The 21,390-nt window shown below is 41.0% G+C and overlaps 1 protein-coding gene across 28 annotated transcripts in view; it reads left to right on the forward strand.

Moving 5' to 3' along the window:
• DLG2 (discs large MAGUK scaffold protein 2) overlaps window positions 1–11,621 on the forward strand; it is a 961,231-nt gene extending 949,610 nt beyond the window's left edge. For all 28 annotated transcript variants that reach the window (XM_071732357.1, XM_071732283.1, XM_071732535.1 and 25 more), the window contains 2 exons: window positions 5,148–5,239; window positions 6,254–11,621. In XM_071732357.1, the coding sequence (XP_071588458.1) occupies window positions 5,148–5,239; window positions 6,254–6,360 (199 nt within the window). In that variant the 3' untranslated portion in view covers window positions 6,361–11,621. The remainder of the gene's footprint in view (window positions 1–5,147; window positions 5,240–6,253) is intronic.
• The last annotated feature ends 9,769 nt before the right edge of the window (window positions 11,622–21,390 follow it).

Here is a 21,390-nt window from a genome sequence, read left to right on the forward strand (position 1 = left end):
AGCAGGGAATAATTAAGCTGTAGTACTGCAGAAAAGCATCTGGCGGTTGGGATGGATCACACAGGAATATGAGTGGATGGATAATGTGGTTGCAGAAAAGGAAAGTGCCACTGTGGGCTGTATTAACATCAGTGTTGTCTAACAATAGACAGTCATTGTTTTACTGGCTATGGATGAGGCCTCAGCTGGAGCATTGGCCTGGCTCTGGGTCCCATGCTAGAAGTGGAAGAGCAGTGGGAGTTATTTAGTGTCAAGGAGAGAAGGCAGAGGAGGAAATGGAAGTGATTTTTATGCTGGTTAAACCCCAGAATAAGATACATTGTGCTCTATTGTCTCCCATATACGTTTATGCTAATGCAAGTGTTATCAGTTTAATGTTGAGCTCTGTGTCTTCCCCTCACCAAAGCCTCTGCAAATGTCAGGTGATGCCAAAATGCAGGCATCCCCCCTCCTCTGGCAGATGCCTGTCTGGATACAGTACAGTGGGCCCACAACCCCTGGGCTCCACAGAGCTGGAGAACACTAACATGGCCCATCCCATCAATGTGCATCCTCCCTGGCTCTTCCTTCTGGTGATGAGGTTGTTGCCTGTCCAGCAGGGAGTGATGCACAGTATGTGATACTGGCACAGCCCCATCCTGACCAAAGCCATCTTGGGTTGGGTGATTTCTTGACATTTCTTCTAGCACTACAATTATATTCTCATTATGTTTCTGTATAGAAGGGGAAGGGTATTCTGATAGCCTGCCTTCTGCCTCGATTGTTTTAAGGTGGAACTTAAGCTACATTTTTACCTGCCAATAAAATATTTCCATTACTTAATTAATGATGATATTGCATCTGGGGTGATAAAAAAAGTGGCTTTTACTCTGAAAAATATACTAGGCAGAACCATAAATGTGGCAGTAACATAAAGGCTCAACTCAACAGATTGACTGAAAAGTGTTACGAAGATGCAAAATAGTATGACAGTTGTCCTGTTATGAAATCAAAGCAATTATAATATTTCACTTAAGATGAAACAAGTTATGCAGAGTAAGCAGAATTTTCCTTTCAGATATAAATCAAAATTAAGCTGTTATTCACTCCAAATCTAAACCTGCCTAAGTGTTGACAGCATGGTCAAAGTGAAATCCATTGTATGTCTTTGAATTCTTTATTCTGCAAATACCCCTTGAAAACACCCTTGATTAGAAATGCAGACCTTCATGGGGCAGCAAAAGTTTTTATATATCAGTACTGGTTTGGAATTTTTTGCAGTAATATGGCTTATATAAATAAATTATGCAGACACAACGGAAGTGGGAAAAAAAATGTCATTTATTCAGGCATTCTAAATTAACTTACCCCCTGCAGTTTGCTCTCCACAAGTAATCTTTTTATTTAGTTAATCTATAGGATATGTGTTTATCTTATCAAACTGTACCTAAAATTAGTTTCTTCCAAAAATGATAACTCAAAATAAAGAATATAATTCCTTTAAAGAAGAACAATGACATAATTCTGGTTGCCTTGCTTGTGCAAATAATTTATTTTATTTAGTAATAAAACTAAATCACTCTGACATAAGCAGCAGTCAGTTGTAGAGTGTGCACAGATGAGCAGATATAGCACCTTTCCAATGGATACTATTGTTTTAGTATGAAGAAGTTTAACATGGCAAACAAGTGCTCTGTGGGAACAGAAAGAGGATATTTTAATGACAGCATAACTGTGTTCATTCAGTCTTTTTAGGTATGAAATTACTACAACACAAAAATTACAGGTGTATCTGTATAACTATTTCTCCTGTTCAACAAATGGCTTTAAATTTGATGTAATAACAAAGTTAAACCAGAAAAGAAAAAAAAATCTAATCAGAAGAGGTAGAGAAATAGAGTCAAAAGATTTAAGTTGCAGGAAAATTAGCTCTTAAAGTTGAAGCCTAATTCTTATGCATACATATGCTTCTTTGCTCCTATCTGATAGTGAAGGTAAGAAGAGTGAAAGGAGAATAAATTAATATTGTACCTGCACTTGAAACTTACCAGTTTATCAGTTTTATCAGTTATCACTGATTCTCTGGAAATACCCTACAAATACTTATGACCACAGCAATGGAAGACCATAAGGGGCTCTTCGGTGTAAAAGCAACCAAAACATATGGATTTAGCTGGATGTCTCCTGATCCTGCTTTCTTCAACTGAATTCAGTCTCCTTCCTTCCTTCCTTCCTTCCCTTCCCACATTGGTGGGATTGTGGTGAGCACAGCTGAAAGTAATGAGGAGCCTGCCTGGTTGAGCTTTTCACTGGGAAAGGAGGAAAACCCCAGGAAACATGCCTGGAGAAACAGGTCTTTGCAAGCATTTGAAATTCACCAGCTGTGAATAACAGGAAAGAAAAAACTTTGAAGGGACTATGGTCTGACAGCATTTCTAATTCATCATGAAAAATGGACATCACGGTCTTTCCCCTTCTCCATCCTCTCTCTCCTGAGGGCACAGGCTGGGCAGAGACATGAATACAACTACCACAGTTTAAACCCCAGGCAAATCTACAACCTGAAAATGTAATGCAAATTTCTACTTCTTTCAAAGTGCTTACTATTTGAAATGCTTGTTTATATTTTCATTTGTCCTCTGATACTCAAATATCTTGAGGACGATTTCTTAGAAATTTACCAGAAATCAGTTTGGAAGGAGGAGGTTTTTGTTAGCACTGCCATATTAGCTGTCCATAAAATGAAATTATTCAGTTTGCATAAGGATTTGCCATGGTGTGTCCCACTTCAAGACAGAGTTTTGGTTCAGTCACTTAAAGATATGTTCAAGCAGGCGTAGCTGATGAGAAGCCCGCTTGAACTCAATTAGATAGCAATCTTTCCACTAAACTGAATTAGTAGTATTACAAATTTAGCAGCATGACACAGATTGGCATATATTAAACCTATTTATATAAACCCTCTAGTAGCTGTCATGATTTTTTAAAGAAATCTTTCTTGTCCATTTTATAAACCTGCTTTCTGCATTGCATTTGTACTTCCAGAGCTCTTTGTCAGCAGTTTTCCCAGCTGTAGGGTTAGTTACATAGATAAACAGCTTTAAGTCATTTCTAAAAATATCTTTTGGCACTCTGGGAGCCTTACAGGGTGTTTATCAGAAGCCAGGTAGGAGTTAGCTGGAGCAAGTTCATACTCTTAAGTACTTCATAATCATTTGTTTACGTACCACCATGCACATGATTTCCTACATGCATCACCCGTGTCATAATGCATACAGTCCCTTACTACATAATCACACGATTCAGTGCAAGGTATTAAATCAGATTTATATAGAACATAAGATGCTCTCTTTTTCTCTTCAATTTGCCTCCGAAAATTTCCATCGTGTTTTAAGAAAACTGATTCCATGTTGTGAAAAAATGCTCGAACAAGCAAACTCTATTTATTATTGTTAATTAACTTTGATATCTGCAGGCCTATATGTATTAGGCAATAAACTAATACAAGCTTGATTCTGTGAAAGGACTCAGTGGTGTTAAAAGACGAGTGTGCATGGGCAAGATAAGTAATTTCTTAGTTAATAAATAATGCCTCTGTTGAAACTGAAATGTTCCATCAAAAACCAAAACACTGGCAATAACAGAATGTTACAGACATGGTCTGTGTTTTTACATTTATTGGTATCCTGTAACTTTTAGGATCTACAAGACACGCTTGACTGGGAATCTTTCTAGTTAATCAGAAAGGTCTGGAACACACACATAGAATCACACAGAAATGTCACGGTTGGAAAAGACCTCTAAGATCTCTGAATCCAACCATCAACCCAGAAAACCTCATGCCCACTAGAGCATGTCCTGAAATGCCACATCTACATGGTTTTTTAATATCTCCAGGGATGATGACTCCACCATTTCCCTGGCTAGCCCATTCCAGTGCCTGACTGCTCCCTCAGTAAAGAAATTCTTCCTACTATCTAGTCTAAATTCCCCTGGGGCAACTTCAGGCTATTTCCTCTGGTCCTATCATTTTTTACTTTGGAGAAGAGGTCAACACCCACCTCATTACAACCTCCTTTCAGGTAGCTGTAAAGAGCAGTGTGGTCTCCTTGCAGTCTCTTCCTCTCCAAACTATACAATCCAAGTTCCCTCAGCCTCTCCTCACAGGGCTCATTCTCCAGACCCTTCACCAGCTCTGTTGCCCTTCTCTGAACTCTCTCCAGCACCTCAATGTGCTTCTTGTAGTGAGGGGCCCAGAACTGAACACAGCACTCGAGGTGCAGCCTCACCAGTGCTGAGTACAGGTGCAGATCCCTTCCCTCCTCCTCCTGGCCACAGTATTCCTGATACAAGCCAGGATGTTGTTGGCCACCTGGGCAAGGTGCTGGCTCACATTCAGCCAGGTATAAACCAGTACCCTGAGGTCTTTTTCCATGGGGGACCTTCCCATCCACTCTTCCCCAGGGATGTAGCTTTGCAAGAGAACATAAATAAAGAACTTAAGTCTTCCTGCTGTAAACACTCAGTTTGATTATCTGGAAATCATACACCCCACCTGAACCAAGAAGTCTCCCTGACAGATAGGTTGGGCCCTTCTGGGACTTGCTTACAGGGTTTGCAATAACTCTGGGGTTTCTTCTACAGGGTCAAGAGTCTCACTGTGATGAATCCTGCTTTTAACCATGATTTCATTTCCATAGCCCCAGCCTCAGTCAAAACCTGGCTCCCATTTCAGCAGTTTGGGCAACATTACTCAGCTGAAACACTCAACTGTAAGCCTGAAGGAACCTGAGGTTTCTGAAGGAGCTTCAGTTCTGGAGGGAGGAGTGCTCTGAGTGCTTAGATCTTGAGACCTCAAGAGACATCTTGCCTCTTGAGACATCTCAGTTGGCAGTTACCAGATTTGGGCCTCGTATTTTCTGTTTGAATGTACAGTAGTGAACCCAAAAAAAATATTTGGTGAAGTGGGTATCTGGAAATGTAAGGTTTTACTACATAAGAATGAAATTAAATTTAAAGTAATGAAACTGCCCATCATCTGATGGAAGAATTTCATGGCATGACTCTTCTACCAATCTCCATCTGTATTTGATTCAGTTGCACATATCTTACAGAAAGATGTTCTAGCAAAAATCTAAACTTTTTTGTTACTTCCTCTGTGTTTCTAGGGAAATGAATAAACGTCTTACAGAGGAGCAAGCAAAGAAAACTTATGATCGAGCAATTAAATTAGAACAAGAATTTGGAGAATATTTTACAGGTATGTTATAGAAACAATATTTTTCCCAAGATATAGTCTTACTGCAAAACAACTGATCAGTTCTGTCTCTGGACGCAAGTGCATATTAGTATAGTTTGCCCACGTTAAGGACTCCTGCTGGCCTGAGACTATGCTTTCCCTGTAATTCAAGAGGGAAATATTCCCTGTAATATGAGGCATTCAACTCCTCGAAAGTTTTGATGCCCTTGAGGAATAGCTATGCATGACTTTGATTCCCTGTCTGACACAGAACTGCTTTTAATGAAGTCAGTAAAACTGTTGCATAATTGCATTTGTACCAACCAAAGAATTCCTCACTAGCTCAAAGATAAGAGTTTCTGGATCACAGGCAGAAGCTCTCCTCTTTCCTGACTTGGAAAAGAGCAGTATTTAAGACTTGGTCTGGGTCCCAGCATTTCCTTTGGGCAGTTTTAGGCAGCTCCCTACTCAGGGGACTGGTATCTGGGGAAAACACTTAGAAGCCCCCAGTTGTCCCTCCCCACGCTGAGAGTGCACATAATCTGAACTGCAGTTCTAGATTTCTTCTGGGGGCAGAAGGAATTTAAGAGTACAGACACTGCTCTGTGTAGCAATTACTTTGTCTTCTGACACCCTGGGCCTGATCTAGTTAACATTTGCAGCCAATTTTGGGGTTAGTATAACCAGGTCAGGAAAAGAAGAGTCTGTAAATCTCTTGCTACTCACTACATAAGTAGCTTCTAAATGAAGTTAAATGTAAGGCTTGATGTGCAACAGTGGGAACCTACCATACTGCCCACCCCTAGGAGAGAACTACAAGTTCTCTAGGCTAACCTAGCTCAGTCTTCTCACTTCAAACAGTGGGATTGGCCTCTGCCATGGGAAGGTGCCATTGACTTGAACTGACTTTTCCATAATCAACACCTCAGTGTGCTAGTATTCCTTCTTATTTCATCAGTATCTATGAATACACTGACACTGGATGCTGTAGAATATATCAATTAAAAGAAGTATTAATCTGTTTTCTTATTGCAGCTATTGTCCAAGGAGATAGCTTAGAAGATATATATAATCAATGCAAACTTGTAATTGAAGAACAATCTGGGCCTTTCATCTGGATTCCTTCAAAGGAAAAATTATAAATTAGCCACTGCACCTCTGACTACAACGGGAGAATATTTAGAAGAAAACTATAATATACTATTTGGAGGCTTTCCTGTTTTTGTTGCATTTATGTTCTTTGCAGTCAATGTGAATTTTGATGAATGTACAACACAAAGTGTTTGAAGCCATGAAGGACACAGATGGGTAAAAGGGTAGGAACAAAAAGACTTCTACCATATAAAGCAAATCTGTTGTGTGCTCAGAGCACCAGTTGTAGGTATAAACTTTTGATATGGAGACCCTCTGCTGAGGGGAGCTAGCCACCTCCTGTGCCCACGCAGACATCTTGATCGGTTTCAATGGCTGAGCTCAGTGTGTTGATTGCTTTAAAGAGAAGCTCCCAGCTCTTGAACCTCATATAGGGCTTGATCCTGCAAGGCGCTCAGCACTTAACCCCAGTTCCTGCACATGAGTAGCCCATTGACTTGGAGTCATTTGTGATCCTTCCCTGTGCCGTTCAGTCCCATCAGTTCCAGCAGGACTATTCATGTGCTCAAAGCTAAGCACAGGCTTAAGCGTTTTTCTAGGTGAGGGCCACATGCACCTTGCAAAATCAAGCTCAGAGTTCCTGGTCCACTTCCTACTGAAGTCACTGGCAGGGCACTCTTTGACTTGGCTGGGAGGTGGGTCCTATTCTAAGCTTGTCATTGCACATTTGTTGTTGGTACACCTCGACTTTGGTAACTATGCACATCTTTTGATTTCTGAAACCAACTCAAGCATTTCTTTTTTCCCCTTTGGAAATACTACGGCATCAGGAACTAATAACAATATAGCTTCTTTTAATGGAGTTTGGGGGTGGGAGAGGATGGAAGCATTTCACATCACCCACACCTGTACATAAACATATTCCCATGCAGACACACACATGTATGAGGATTCACAGCACCTATGTTGACAAGGAGGGATACAACTGGGAAAAGCTTTAAAATTTTTGATTGTCTATTTTATCATTTATATTGATAGAAGGCACTTATGATGGAATAATTTATAAAAATAAAAATATATTGATGTATAGAAACTAATTTCTATAGGTAAAAATGTTTTTGTGAGATATTTTGTAAAGAATAATTAATTGAAAGATAAAATATTTACACCCTTGTGCGACTGTAAAATGTAAAGAGGACCATCAAGTTGCATTATCCCTTTTCCATAACAGATTCTCTATTATTAATAACAAGCAAGATGATTCCTTAAATTGTAGTTGTCATCTTGTTTTTCTCTCAATTTAATCCTCTCCGTTGTCTCTATTTAACATTATTAACTCCTGTGGAAAGATCTCTTGAACTGACTGCCCTGTAGGACCTTTTCTGAACACAAAAAGATTAGGCATCTTTAAATTGAAATGAACAATTTTTCAAAAGCAAACTATCAGTGCTTGAATGCTGTTAATAATTTCTCTCTTAGAGGGAGTCACACTTCAGCCCCAAATGTTTTATGATTCTTTCTCTTTCTTTAAAGGAAATACCAGAAGCATTTGATCTTTCCTTTCTCAGCAGGCAGGCAGGTCACCAACTAGCTTGTATCTTCATTCATTTCATAGTCAACAAGGGTCTTAAAGCGAAAACTGAGGCAATGGACATTTGTGAAGGATTTGGGGAAAATCTGTGGAATTGCAGGTTGGGGCTTATGGAAGAGGAGAGGGGTGGGTGTTTTTCTTGTTTCACATTGCCCCTCGTTTTATCCTGATGCCATTCTTCACTCTGACACATGAGGGGACAACTGCAAGAGATATTATGATAGGAAACTGAAGTGCCCTTGCTGCTGCTGGACCAAGTTTTCTATAAAGCCCGCACTCTCCTGCTGGCTGGGCTGCAGGAGTCTGATGCTTATTAGCTGGTGGCTACAGCAACCCTTGTGCTTAAGGACGTTTTAAGGGCAAATGCTGAATAGACTCCTCAGTTACTTGTCTATTTGAAGCTTACATTTCTACACCCTGTCAAGCTGACAGGTGTATCCAGCCAACCTCCGCAGACGGCGTGACGAGCTGGATGTTTGCAATACAGCCACCAGCAGTGACAGGGTTAAAAATACAGGCACTTCAGTGGCCCCAAGGTGGCCTCTCACTTAGTGCCCTACTACAGTAACTTTCAGAAGTTCATACTTCTTTTATTCTTTTTCTTGCCTGGCCAGCACAGATTTATAAACAAGGGTTTCAGTTAAGTCTCCAAGTTTGCTTTGGAACCAGAAGGGCTAGGAACTTTTTCTTTACAAAATATAAATGAATGCAAGCTTAGATTTTGGTTATTTCTGCAGAAATCCACAGAGTGACCCCAGATCTTTGGAAGCCATGGATTTTTCCATGCTGGCAAAGAACTATTGCCCCAGGTTGGGAAATAGCCCACTGGACCTGAAAAAAACAAGTATCCTAAAGCAGGAACTTCATTCTAATTTTCAGCTCTGTTTTTAAGCAATCAGTCACATCTGCTTCTTTGTTTCTTAGTTCAGCATGCAGCCTTTTACAGTACTATCCTACTAGTAACTGTTTTGCTTTGTCATGTGCTGTGCTTTACAGTGAACAGTAACACTATGGCTGAGTACAATCAATTTTTCCATCAGTCCTTGGTTACTGTAGTAACATTATTTATTTTTCCCTGTCTGTTGTTTGTGCTTCCAGTTTAGAGTTGCCATTGCACTTCCTCTTCTTCTTTTTTTTTTTTTTAAATAAAACATATATTTAAAAACAATTCACCAAAAGAAGCAGTGAGAGGTCTTATTTCCCTTAGTACTTATACTTCTATTTGTTTTGTGCGTTGATGTTTTGTGTTCTATGTTTCAGCATCCTCAGAGCTGCAGTGCATATTTGGATTGCAGCTGTTCAGATCATACTGGGTGGTAGTGGGAGGAGGAAGAGAAACACAAGATTCATGCAAAATTACATCCAATGCAAAAAAAAAAATAATAATAATAATAATGATTTCAAACTCACAGCCCAGAGCAGTTGGCACCTAAGACCCTATTGGTGCTAACACAGGGTAATCAGACTCCCTTTCTGTTCATGTAGAAGACTTGTGAGCATCTACACATGAGACAAATGCAAATGCTGGACCCTTTAGGAAAAGTGCCAGATCACACCCAACCCTGGTGCTATTTCTCATGTTCTGGCACAGTGTGTAGCACCATAGGGTCCAAGCAGAAGCAAAATTATCACAGCTTTTTGTCCACCCATGAATGATCACAACGACATCTTGCTAGCTTTGTGCAGATGTGCAATATTACAACCTATTTATTTCTCCTTGCCACAAAGCATCTTCCATGCACTGACTCATTGAGAGCTTGGTAACAGGGCTCAGTGAAATGGCATTCTTCACTGGACCATCAACCAGTGAAAGAGCCTCATTTTTGCTGAATTCCCCCTTCCTACAGAGGTACCCTGTCCATGCTAGTGCTTTGTAATTTCTTTGGTAGTAAAGGCTGTTTCTAGATAAATATTCTGTGATGTAATTGTGTTTGTAGCTAGCATGGTTTGATGCTCCGGTGTGGACAGGGTCCTAGGAACCCCCCTGTGAAAGTCAAGGTTAAGGAATCTCTCCGTTGCACTGAAATTTAAAATCCTCATCCTGGAGAGCAGTGTTGAACCTGAACTAATAACCACTACGAGCCAGCGGCAGTGTCCTACTTATACAATATCCACCTACCTATCTACATTAGTTTTCTGTGGAGAAATTGTTGGTGTTACACATTCAGTGGTACTTGCTCATCAGCACTCAGATGAATTTTGTATTTTTCCTTTAGCGTTCTTTTTTTTTTTTTTTTTCAAATTGTATTCCCAACCAGAGGATTCAGTGAACAACACATTAGGGTATTTGAAAAACAGTACTAATGGAAAAAGTCTCAATCTTTTTAAGCTGCACATTTAAAGCCATAATATCTGCCATGTTCACAGAAAGGGGCTTCTTTTAATCTCAACATTTTTTCTCTTGAACATTTAGTCTGCCGTGCAATGCATGCAATTCTCTGTGCAATTGCATTCATGCACTTAAGCCCATGCCTTGGTGGATATAAATGTATTTTCCTATTCCATTTAAAATCAGACATCTTGTTAATTAGTTCAGAAGTCAGAATGAGGTGATCATTATGTTAAAATAAAAGACTCCCATTTTAGGGCACAAATCAGCACCAAAGCTAGCATCTAAAATCTATTCGGTGTGTAGCTAACCTAGATAATCAGCTGATGTGAATCACAGTCACCTTTTGATTTCAGAGGAGTCCATCCCATTTTTACCACCTGAAATTACACACTTATCCTCCTTGTTACACTGATATTTTAGCATTACTGTAAAACACTAAGGCAATGTGATTGAACAGCAGCTCAGCACTTCCCATCATTAATTACTGCTTATATAACTGTAGCAGCCTGGGGGCCAAGTCATGGACCAAGATCCTTTTGAGGTAGGTGCTGTGAAATTGCTCAACAAAAAGACACCCTATCAGCCAAATGCTCTGGCCAGAATTTTAGAAGGCTTCAGCCTCAATGACATCTCACCCAGAGCAATAGGAACCACTACCATGTTGGACCTTTTAAGATTCTATCTTTAAGGTGAGGAGGCTGAGAGGCTGTCCAGCATCCCTCACACTGCATTAGTAGCTTACACCTTCTGGCCCTGACCTGCAACCCAGGCAACTTGCCCTGGTGTAAAACAGTGTTTCTGGGGGTGGGCAGTAGCCAGCACCCCAGACACGATCTTTGGGGGCAAAAAAATAAATGGAAAAAAAAAAAAAAAAAAAAAAAAAAAAGCAAAATGGATTAAAAAAGAAAAAAGAAGAAAAAAAAAAAAAAAAAAAAAAAAGACAACACTGTTGGCTCTTAGTGGGTAGCAATTTTAATTTGTGTTCTTCAATCTGAATTGGCCAGCCCGAGTGCAGCAGTCTGTCCTCAGCAGGCTGCTCCCCCCGGCAGGCTGCCCGGCGCGCGTCTCTTTAGCGGGATGTTTCTCAGTCCAGCTGTGGTGTGGGGTACTCAGAATCTGAACTGGAGTTTACAAAATACCCTGTCCAGCTTACACTCCTGTTATGTGTAAATACTCTGCGCATCCATTCCATTTGTGTAAAGAATAAAGCACACAAAGTTATAAAAATTAAGATGTATATTTCATACGAGCTGTGTCCTTGCTTATTTATTCCAGTCCAAGCTCTTAGCTGTGGTTCAGTTGTAAATGCTTGATAGAGTGTTTATAAATATGTCATGAATTTTATTATAAAATATTAATATTAAAGCATTTTTACACTTTATAGCAAATGGCTTCCTCACAAGGCATAATTTGTCTTTTTTCCTTAAAGCAGAATAGTAAAAGAGAATGAATATACACTTAATATGATCTGAGACACTATCAATTCTATCACATAAGAAACACAAGTCTGGAAGTAGGACTGTAATTTCAAAAAATTACTGAGGATACAGGAAACTTTTTATTTATTGCACTTTTTTTTTTTCCCTTTTTTACTTCACCTTGACATGGAAGTTACCACCAAGAAGATTCACCAAGTACTGCCCCTCTTTCCTTACCACACTTCTGCTCTGTATTGGGTATCATCAGCATCTTAGCAAATAATTCTCAGAATATATTTTTTTAAGTAAAGAATTGTTCCATCTTTCAGCCATCACAGCACAGTCACTGGAATAAAGACTGTAATAATTACACACTTGTGAGCAGCTTAGTGGAGCATAAACTCAATTGTGCTACGGGGTCCCAAGAGCCCAAGAAGCTTTGGTTTGGGCCATTCCAGGAATGTCTTTGCAGATGGTTTGTGGGCTCCAGGGAGGCCATGTGAACACTGTCAGTCTCTGTCAGAGGTAGAAACATGACAGGGATGCTCTTGCGACACACAGACGGTGCTGGATTCAGTCTGCAGAGGAGCATGGAGCCTCCATATGGTTCTGGGAGCCACAGCTGACACTATAGGGAGAAAAACTTTTGTCCACAGAGTTTTACATGCATAATCACAGGGATGGTTAATTGTCTAAACATTCATTGTGATGCTTTATACTTCTCCACTAGATTCAGGAGAGAGAGAATCCAAACAACGGTTCACATTGAGATGCAGATGAGCCCAACTTCAGGGAAAAAACATTAGCAAGTTATTTTTGAGATGTCAGCCTGTTTACCAAGAGATTTTGCACAGCAGCAAGTTACTGCTCCAACAATCTTAGCAACAAAGTGAAGTTGTTTTCCTGAGCAGGGCTGTACAAAGCAGCCTGTAAGTGAGCTCTTCATTACAGCACAGCATCTCGTATTAAAGTACTTCTTTTTCATCCTATCTCTAGGCAAACTTGGAATAATTCCCCAGACTATGTTCTGCAAAAAAACAAGAGAAACTTGGGAAACAATCTTTATTAAATGCCTGGAAAGCAGGAAACACTTAAAATTGCAGGAACCCAGACATGCTGTGACTACCAATTCAGGCCAGCCTGTTGCCTCAGCCAGACATGCAGTATGGCCTGAATGGCCACCATCTCTCATTTGTTCCACTGTCCTTTAATGGTCCCTTTGCACAGCCAGCCATATACTAGAGCTCAGCTGTCCAATCACACCCCAGGGGTTGAAACAAATTATGTCCCAGTTAGCAAAACTATTTGGGACTTGTGTTGCAAGCTAGGTGGACAGTACTTCCATGTACAGGTACCACCAAGGGCCTAATCCATCCTGGGAAAGTCATTTCATGCTGATTTTCAAAGGAATATAGGTACCCACCTAGCATCAGCCAGTTATTCATTTTGCTGAAATTCTAGCACTTTACAGCTGGCACACAGCAAGTCAATGACACCTGGGCAGGGAAATGGAGATCCTGTTCCTAAATCTCTAGGCACATATCCAATACTCTTCCTCACCAGCAACCCATGCAGAATCTTCATTATCAAAAATCTTGGGCAAGGCAGGAATAGTTACCATAACAGCCCTACCAGAGCAGGACTCACCAACACTCACCAAAGCTCAGTGCTGCAAGGAAGGTGACACCAGGACTTTAGGGCAGGATCTGCTTGGGTTGGTTGGTTGGTTGGAACAGTAAAACAGCCACAACTGAGCTGGTCTATAGACCAGTTTGGAAAGCTGCAGACAAAAGCACAGCTCCCCTGGCCTAGTGGATGAGGAATGTTCTGGATAGCACCCACCACTGAATTCTGTTGCTGATGGAGATGGATCCTCCTGTCACAATGGGGACTTAATGGTTCCAGATCCCCCAGGGAGGCAGAGCATGCTGTCCAGAAGAGATTACTAATTTTAGTCAGCAAAGAAATTTAAATGCTTGCTGCAGAAGCTCATTAACTGCCATCAACTGCTCATTAGTCCTTGATCTAAGCAGAAGCAGGTGGTGGCGACCAGGGAAAATTAATTTTGCCTAATATGTTCATAGTTATAGGGCTGTTATAACATCAGGAGAAACGTAATACACAGCTGGCTGCTACATTACACCAACTGATTAGCTAATGTCTTTTGACATGAGTTTGAGGTCTTGCTCTGGTATGTTTGGAAGGTGAAGAGCTTTCATTTAAGCCTCTTATGGCTTCTTTTCTACACAGTGATCCCTGACAATGCTGAAGAACTTGCCTTGCTGTAATGCCTACAGAAGCAATAGGACATCACCTCTAAGCTGCAATTTGCAACTTGCAAATTGCAATTTGCAATTTTGCAACCTTTGAGTTGCAAAATTCTGAGATAAGCTTTAAACATGTAAGAAAAGTACAAAGATGGTGGAAGTCTGGAGCTAAATCCACCCCTAACAGCAGCTCATATAAAGCCCCAGCCTGCAGCAGAAGCTCACCACTGGTACCACCAAGCCTCTGACTTCTGCCTGACCTGCCTGCCCTACCAGGCTGGCCTGAATAAAAATCATGCCAGAATCCAAGGAAACATTTTGTTAAAGGTCAGCTTGCCACCTTCTCCCATTTTCCCCAAGAAATGATGTTGTCACTGTGCCATCTGCAGTAACAGCTGGTCAAGGGGCTGTTCATTATCTTTAAACTCAAAGAACAGGGCTCAATTGTCACAGTCATCACCATATTAAAGTACTAAGAGTGTCAAACATACATCAATCAACAAAATCTTTCTCTTTTTTCTTAAAGAAAGTGTTTTGAATGCTGTAGACCAAATGACTCACAGCACAAATCTGAAGGGTCTGAGGGCAAATACTTGTCTGTGTCATTGCTTGTGAACAGTCAGTGTTTCTGTCAGGTTTTGCAGGGTGCAAGAGCCACCAAAGCACCCTTTTTCCTCCCCTGCTGGGTTTTTTTGTGGGGGGGCATATTTTGCCTGCCTCTAAGGGATCCACAGGAAATCTGTTGCTGAATAATGGCAATACACCTCCAGTAAAATATGAGAAAAATATTTCCTGAGCTTTTACCTCCTGTTTGTATAATGATCCTTCTTTACAGGGCTGGCATCTGCTGTAGGTAAGTATGCCTATCAGCTTGCAATGTGTTCTCACAGGCAGCGTATCCAGAGCCTCTGTTTTCAATGTATGCCACATTGTCCTACTTTAGAGATACTAAATGAGAAGGAAAACGCTATTCTGAGGCTGTGGCTGCTCCACTTGGACAAGCCCTGCAGATCCCCAGCTCCAAGACAATTGCCAGAAGGAACATTTCCAGCTAAAGAAGCTTAGATTCTCACCTGAGCTTGGTCCATGTGGGACCAGGTCTGGGCAGTGGGTGCAGTGAGGTGAGGGCACTGGATAGGGCCTTAATCAGCTATCTGGATTTGGGGTTAATCTCATCAACTCTAGCAGGTACATAAGTGAGGCCATAAACTTCAGACAGAGTTGATGGAGAGGTATGGTGGGGGGAAGGTCCCATATAATTCAGCGTCTGCTTCACTCCATTAGGCAGCAGAGTTGTAGGTGGAGGCTAAGGGGTCTCTGAGTGCTAGATGGGGAAAATACCAATTTCAATGCATTAAAAACATGAAGCAAAACACTAGGGACCAGGCAAGTGGTACTTCATAGTCCTATGGAAGAAGCCAGTTCTTATGGTAGCCTTTGCTCATGGAGACCACAAACTTCTGCCCTAATTATAGCTACTACCTATATACTACCTATTCCCTGAAGCAGGAATCAAGTCCTGGACACCATGGTGTGTCTGAGAGCAACCTGCAGAGCCAAGGCACAATCTCACTGCTTGAAAGTCTGACCTGAGCAGCCCAAGTATCTCGGCACCAGAACAGCCACCATAGCACATGCTCAGCTGCAAATGCTGAGGGCAGCAGTGCCCAATGTCCCTCCCTGGACCAGGAGCACCACATTCCCACCTACAGACTTCCAGTACAGAGCACAGAAACTCTGCAACATTTGGATGCTTACACTCTCACAGGGAAAATTTTTACAGGGCAGCTCTTCATGGTTCCTCCCACAGGTACCCAAGAAGTATGTACCCATCACAACCCAGGGCAGGGAATGCATGCAAAAGATTTTCCATATAGTTGTCTTGAGAGTCAATGCAATGAAGGTACTGTTCCCCTGGATGTCCCAGTCTGGCTGCAAAGCTTTTGGGAGGGAAGGGGATTATACACACACACACGGACACCAGTATCTCTCACAGCATTTGCCACTCTCGAGCAGAGTCATTGGGGTGCTGAAAGTACAGGTTATTTAGGAATTAATTCTCTTGGCAGCAGCTAGAGCTGCTAAGTCTTCCCAAGCTTCCCATAGAAACACAGACAGAGATTTACATCTGCCCTCGGTGACATTTGCTGCCCATTTGGTTTATGACTGGGAAATTTGCTTTCATGTGATGTGTGCTCATGATGTGAGGAAGTAATTGTACTCCCTGGCACTATCTGCACCATCTCTGTTGTGCTTGAACAGCACAGGAGAGAAATAATTTAAAGCATAGCACATTTGTTGCTATTTTTTTAGCCAGAAGTGCAAAAAGTGCAGAAAGGGACCAAAAAAAAAAAGATAGGAGGGCGATGTTTCATTCAAAGGCCATAATAAATGCCTTGGAACAGGGATAGGATAGGTATAAAGAGAGAATGTGGAGGTGAGGCAAGCAGAAGTGTGTGGCAAAGACTTGGCCATGCTCAAAGAGAAAGGAAGGGGCCTGTGAAGCCAACAGTTGGTGAGCCTCAGGATATTGTCCAAAGTTATTTCAAGAGCTTTAACTGCTCCCAGGGAGCACTGGAATCTCAGGGCAGTACTTCCTTTTGCTTCAAGAAAAGCAAAAAACAGCATCAGTAACCACAGAATAAAAAAATAAATTATATGTATTGGCTACTCTTCTTCTACAGCCTCTTTTAAAGATGAAGAAATATTTCTCTGTATTTTGATTGCACCCCATGGTAGACTTGGCTTATTAACTGGGGTGGGTAGGCATGACAACCAGAACCCCCTCCAGGTAGGAGTAAGAGAGGCTTCAAAGCCTCCTTTATTAATGTACCACAGCCCTTGCCTTGACTTTCAGATGCTGCTGGACGTGCAGTTCACAGCACCTGCAAGCAATGTGGGCTGTCCCCACAAGTGACATGGAAGCAGCACCATTTGCCAGCAGGAATGGGAGGATGATGGGGAATAGGTGTACAGCATCAGCTCTTGTGTATGTTATGGATCCAGTCACCAGACAATGTTATGGAAACTGGATGAGAGGAGGAGAGGGGTCAAAACCTCTTTCCTGATTTTGCCCTGCCCACACTCCTGAGCTGGATGGCTGCACATTCTTTGCAAACAATTTGGCCTCCATTTCACAAGAAAGGGCTTTGGAGGCACCACATGAATGCATTAAATTACAACCAAACTTAGCCAGGACAATGTGCCAAGCACGTTTGGTCTTTCTCACTATGTCAAGAGACCTAAACTTTTCTCAAACTATAGATATGAGTGCACCAACACATATTTCTCAGCAGTTCATGTAATTTCCATAGGTTTACAGATTTCAGCAGCACTGTGGGTCACTGTTTTATTAAACAACTTGCAGCCCTGAAGTTGTACTCATGGGAAGGGATAAGAGCAGAAGTACCAAAGGGAAAAAGCAGGACAAAAAATTGGAGAGTTGGTGTGGCCATAAAAAGATTACTTGATGACAGCATCAGAGTCATTCTAAATCAACATCTTCCCAGTCACAGCATTGTATTTTCACTGGCTACTGTCCCTGCTGGTCCTAGGATGTGTCAGACCTAAATAACACAGCCAGAAATAAATAGGATCATGGTAATGATAATGATAATGATAATGATAATGATAATGATAACAACAACAAAATTTAAGACTTTCTGCCCAGTGTGAAATTCCAGAGTTTTGGCTGCATGCCAAGAAGAGCTGGAAAGTTCAATGGTCTTGAACTTTTTATGGAGAAATAATGCCCCCAAAATGTCAGTTCAAAAATATTGCATACTTTGACATTCAGAACTGATCACTTCAGACTGACAGGCCACAGCAAACCTGTATTATCTGGTGGTTCTTTTCTTTTTTTTAGTACAAAAACACTTCAAAAAATATCTGTCTTTTGATCCAGCAAAGACTGGCTTAGATATGTCCAGTGTAAAATGGTAAAAAAATACATTTGTTCCAGACAATGTAATCAGCTTTGCCCAGACCCTTGAGAAGTTTCCACAGGGGACTATGAAGATTATTATGTGATAGGGGCTTTCACTTGACAGATAGAGAGACTTGTGAGCCATTGGTAAGAGACCATATCATACAAATCAATTCCCATCCAACAGTCAAAAGTATGAGAATAATGACAAATGTGTTACAGGCCAGACACAAGTTATTTGAACCACCCAAATGGTACTGTGTATTTGAAAAGTGGTTTGGAAATAAGTATACCTGAGAAATACTAAGCATCCCAAAATCTTTCACCTTCTCAAACACCTATTAAAGGTTTTTTCTATTAACTAATGCCCATGAAAGTGTTGTTTTTATTGTATATTTTCAAAGAGTCTGTGTTTATACCAGAAAATAAAAAGTGCTGCAGAAATGAAGGCAGATAAGATAGCTCAGATAAAAATTTGTTGTTTCAAGTGATAGGAAAATCAGATTTAAGGTGATGAAACAGAGGGACTGATAGAAACTATCTATCCATGGTGATGGCATGGGGACTGTAAGAGGCAGAATGATTTATGAGGCAGAAAACAGCAGTCTGGTTAAGAGGAGATTAACAATTAAACAAAATCCATATGATAGTAGTCAAAATTAATTTGGTATAAAACAGCATGGTCAAAAGGGGGGGGGGGTGGCTATGGAGAATGAGGCTGCCCAGAACTGGGTCCATTTGAAGGATAACCTCTAGGAAAAGATGCACTGAAACTTGGTGTGCTGAGAGGACTCATCAGCTACAATATGTTTTTAACTCAGTACCTTCAAAACCTGCAGAGGGCACTGCAAACAAATGCCTTGCTGTCTAGTGAACAGCTCCAAAATGGTTTCAGAGCTATGAATCTTCACTTTCCTATTTTTTACCATGCAGGAACCCAGTAGACCATCCCATAGCCCTTGTCTAAAAGCAGTACACCTACCCACTTGGCTATACTTACAGCATCCAAATCTCATTGTTTTGCCTCTGTCTCTCCCCAAGTGAGACTCTGGCCTCTTACTAACCAGTCTCTTCCAAAATGAGTAAAGAGCTCTGCAGTAGATGCCAACCTGAATTTGTAATATTCATCTCTACCACTTCAATCATTTACAGTATCAACTGGCCCTAAGCATTAATCACAGATACTTAAATCAATGGGTAAATATTTTTTTTGGACCCAGTCAAAGCCAGTGTCACAGGCCCAGTGTCTGGCCTGTCCCTTGGCACAATCCCAGGCAGCCACTGCAGAGCTATAGTGGTTCTATGAAGGACTGTGTTGCAATAACTTCTCAAGAGTGTTTTTTTTAAGCCAAATTCCGTTTGTTGGAGAAAGGACCCCAGCACACACTCCCATATCCATCATTGTCTGAATTTAGCACTAAGAAGTACTTCTTACATACATCAGGGAACCACAGAATATCCCTCTGGAAGGGATCTCAAGGATCTCATCCCTCCTTTCTTTGAAAAAGCATGGTCTAAACAAGATGGCCTGACACCCTGTCCAGCTGAACCTTAAAAGAGACCAATACTGAGGAATCCACCAATTCCTGGAGGAGATTATTCCAATGGCTGATTGGTCTCATTGTGAAAATTTTTCCTCTTTTGTTCAATTGGAAACTGCCCAGCTGTATCTTTTCCCCATTACCCTGCATCTTTTCCATGTGACTCCTTGTAAAAAAGGGAGTCCCCATCTTCTTGGTAGACACCTTTTAAGCATTGGAACATGGTGATGAGGTCTCTTCTGAACTTTCTTTTCTGAAGGCTGAATAAACACAGTTCTCTCAGGCTTTCCTCACATGAGAGGTGTTTCTCCCCATTCAGCTTAGATCACCTATGGGATTCTCCCTCTCTTGACTTAAAATCCTGAAACTTAAAGGCTATACTGCAAAATGGTTCACATTTACATAAGACTTCTAACACAGGTAAATCTGCCTCCCCACACCAAATACAGGCATGGGGTTTGGGGCTGTTTTTTTCTTATTCCTCTATTATAAACATAATGAGTAAAAAAAATAATTGAGAAGACCTCCTAAAAATTTTATTTCAGAATTTTCATCCATGGCCATCAAAGGACAATATGATAAATTTTGACCCCAGCAATTACCAGACACAAACACTGGTGGAAGAACATAAAGGACATTATAGCAATACTGTCAGACATGTCCTGTAGACTATGAGAGTCTGAAAAATACAAATGGGATTTCAGAAGCTAGCAAAAAAGTCTTAAGAAAATGTCAGCAAGATGTTTGGGAAATGATCAAATTGAAGATGACAACCATAAAAATCTGCACAATAAAGATCTGTTGAAATATAAAGTGCTATTTCTCATCAGAGATAAAGTGAATTTTAGTCAACATATGTTTTTCTTACAAAAGTGCACTTTTACTGCTTCTCACTTGGTTTGCAAGTGTAATAGTAAGTTTATGTTGTTTCCTGCCAAAAATTGCCCAGCAAGCTGCTTTTTCAGCTTAGAAATGCAGTAAAAAACTGCTGTTTACCTACCACACATTTTTAAGCTGTTGAGTTTTTCAACTAATAATAAAAAGTGTCAATCACATTTTTAGCTGAGGAAACATGGTCCTGACTGCATTCAGGTTATCATCTCTTTTGTCAGCTACTGCTCCCCATTGGTGACACATTGGTGCCAAAGCTGAAAATAGATTTCAAGTGTATTTAAGTTCAGCAGTGAAATAAGACTACATGTGGTTAGAATTCTAGTTGTGAGTTAAAAACTCATGATTTTTTCTTTTTAAAGGACTCATTATTTTAAAGGCTAGACCATTTATACTTACTAGTAAAAAAATCCAAACACTCCAGTCCAATATGTGATGCCTATTTAGACTAGATATTAGGAAGAATTTCTTTGCTGAGAGGATAGTCAGGCACTGGAACAGGCTGCTCAGGGAGGTCCTGGAGTCACCCTCCCTGGAGGTATTTAAAACTGTAGGGATGAGGCACTTCAGGATTTTCTACAGTGGGTATGGGGATAATTTTTTTTTTTTTCATTTTAATTTTATTTTTTGGGGAATGCTGCTGGTTGGATACAGTTATCTTAGAGGTCCTTTCCAACTGTGACAATTCTGGGATTCTATGATGCTGTTATCTAAGCCCTGCAGGCAGAAGGGATGGACCTTTCCAGCCCATTTTCATGGATTGGTTCTGGTTGGGTGGATCAAGGTAGTTTTGCTGATGTTTGCTCTTTAAAAGACTCAGCCTTAATGCAAATTCACAAAAGACTGGTCAGGCAATGCCCTCACCAGAGAACAAAAAAAGAGAGAAGGTATGTGCTGAGAAGTTAGTGCCTGAGAGTCTCCCAGGCACCAATTTGCCAGGGACACCAGGAGTGCTGTGAGCTCCAGAACTGAGAAATGCTGAGGAGTCTGCTGAAACTGCCAACAGCAGCAAAGAGGGGCTGCATGGTTCTGACCTCATCCAGGAGGGTGATGCCTGCTACACACAAGGATACACCCACCCCTGATAAACCAGGCTATTCCTGCAGGGATTTTCC

Source organism: Heliangelus exortis, chromosome 1, assembly GCF_036169615.1.
Source record: "Heliangelus exortis chromosome 1, bHelExo1.hap1, whole genome shotgun sequence".
Lineage (NCBI taxonomy): Eukaryota > Metazoa > Chordata > Aves > Apodiformes > Trochilidae > Heliangelus > Heliangelus exortis.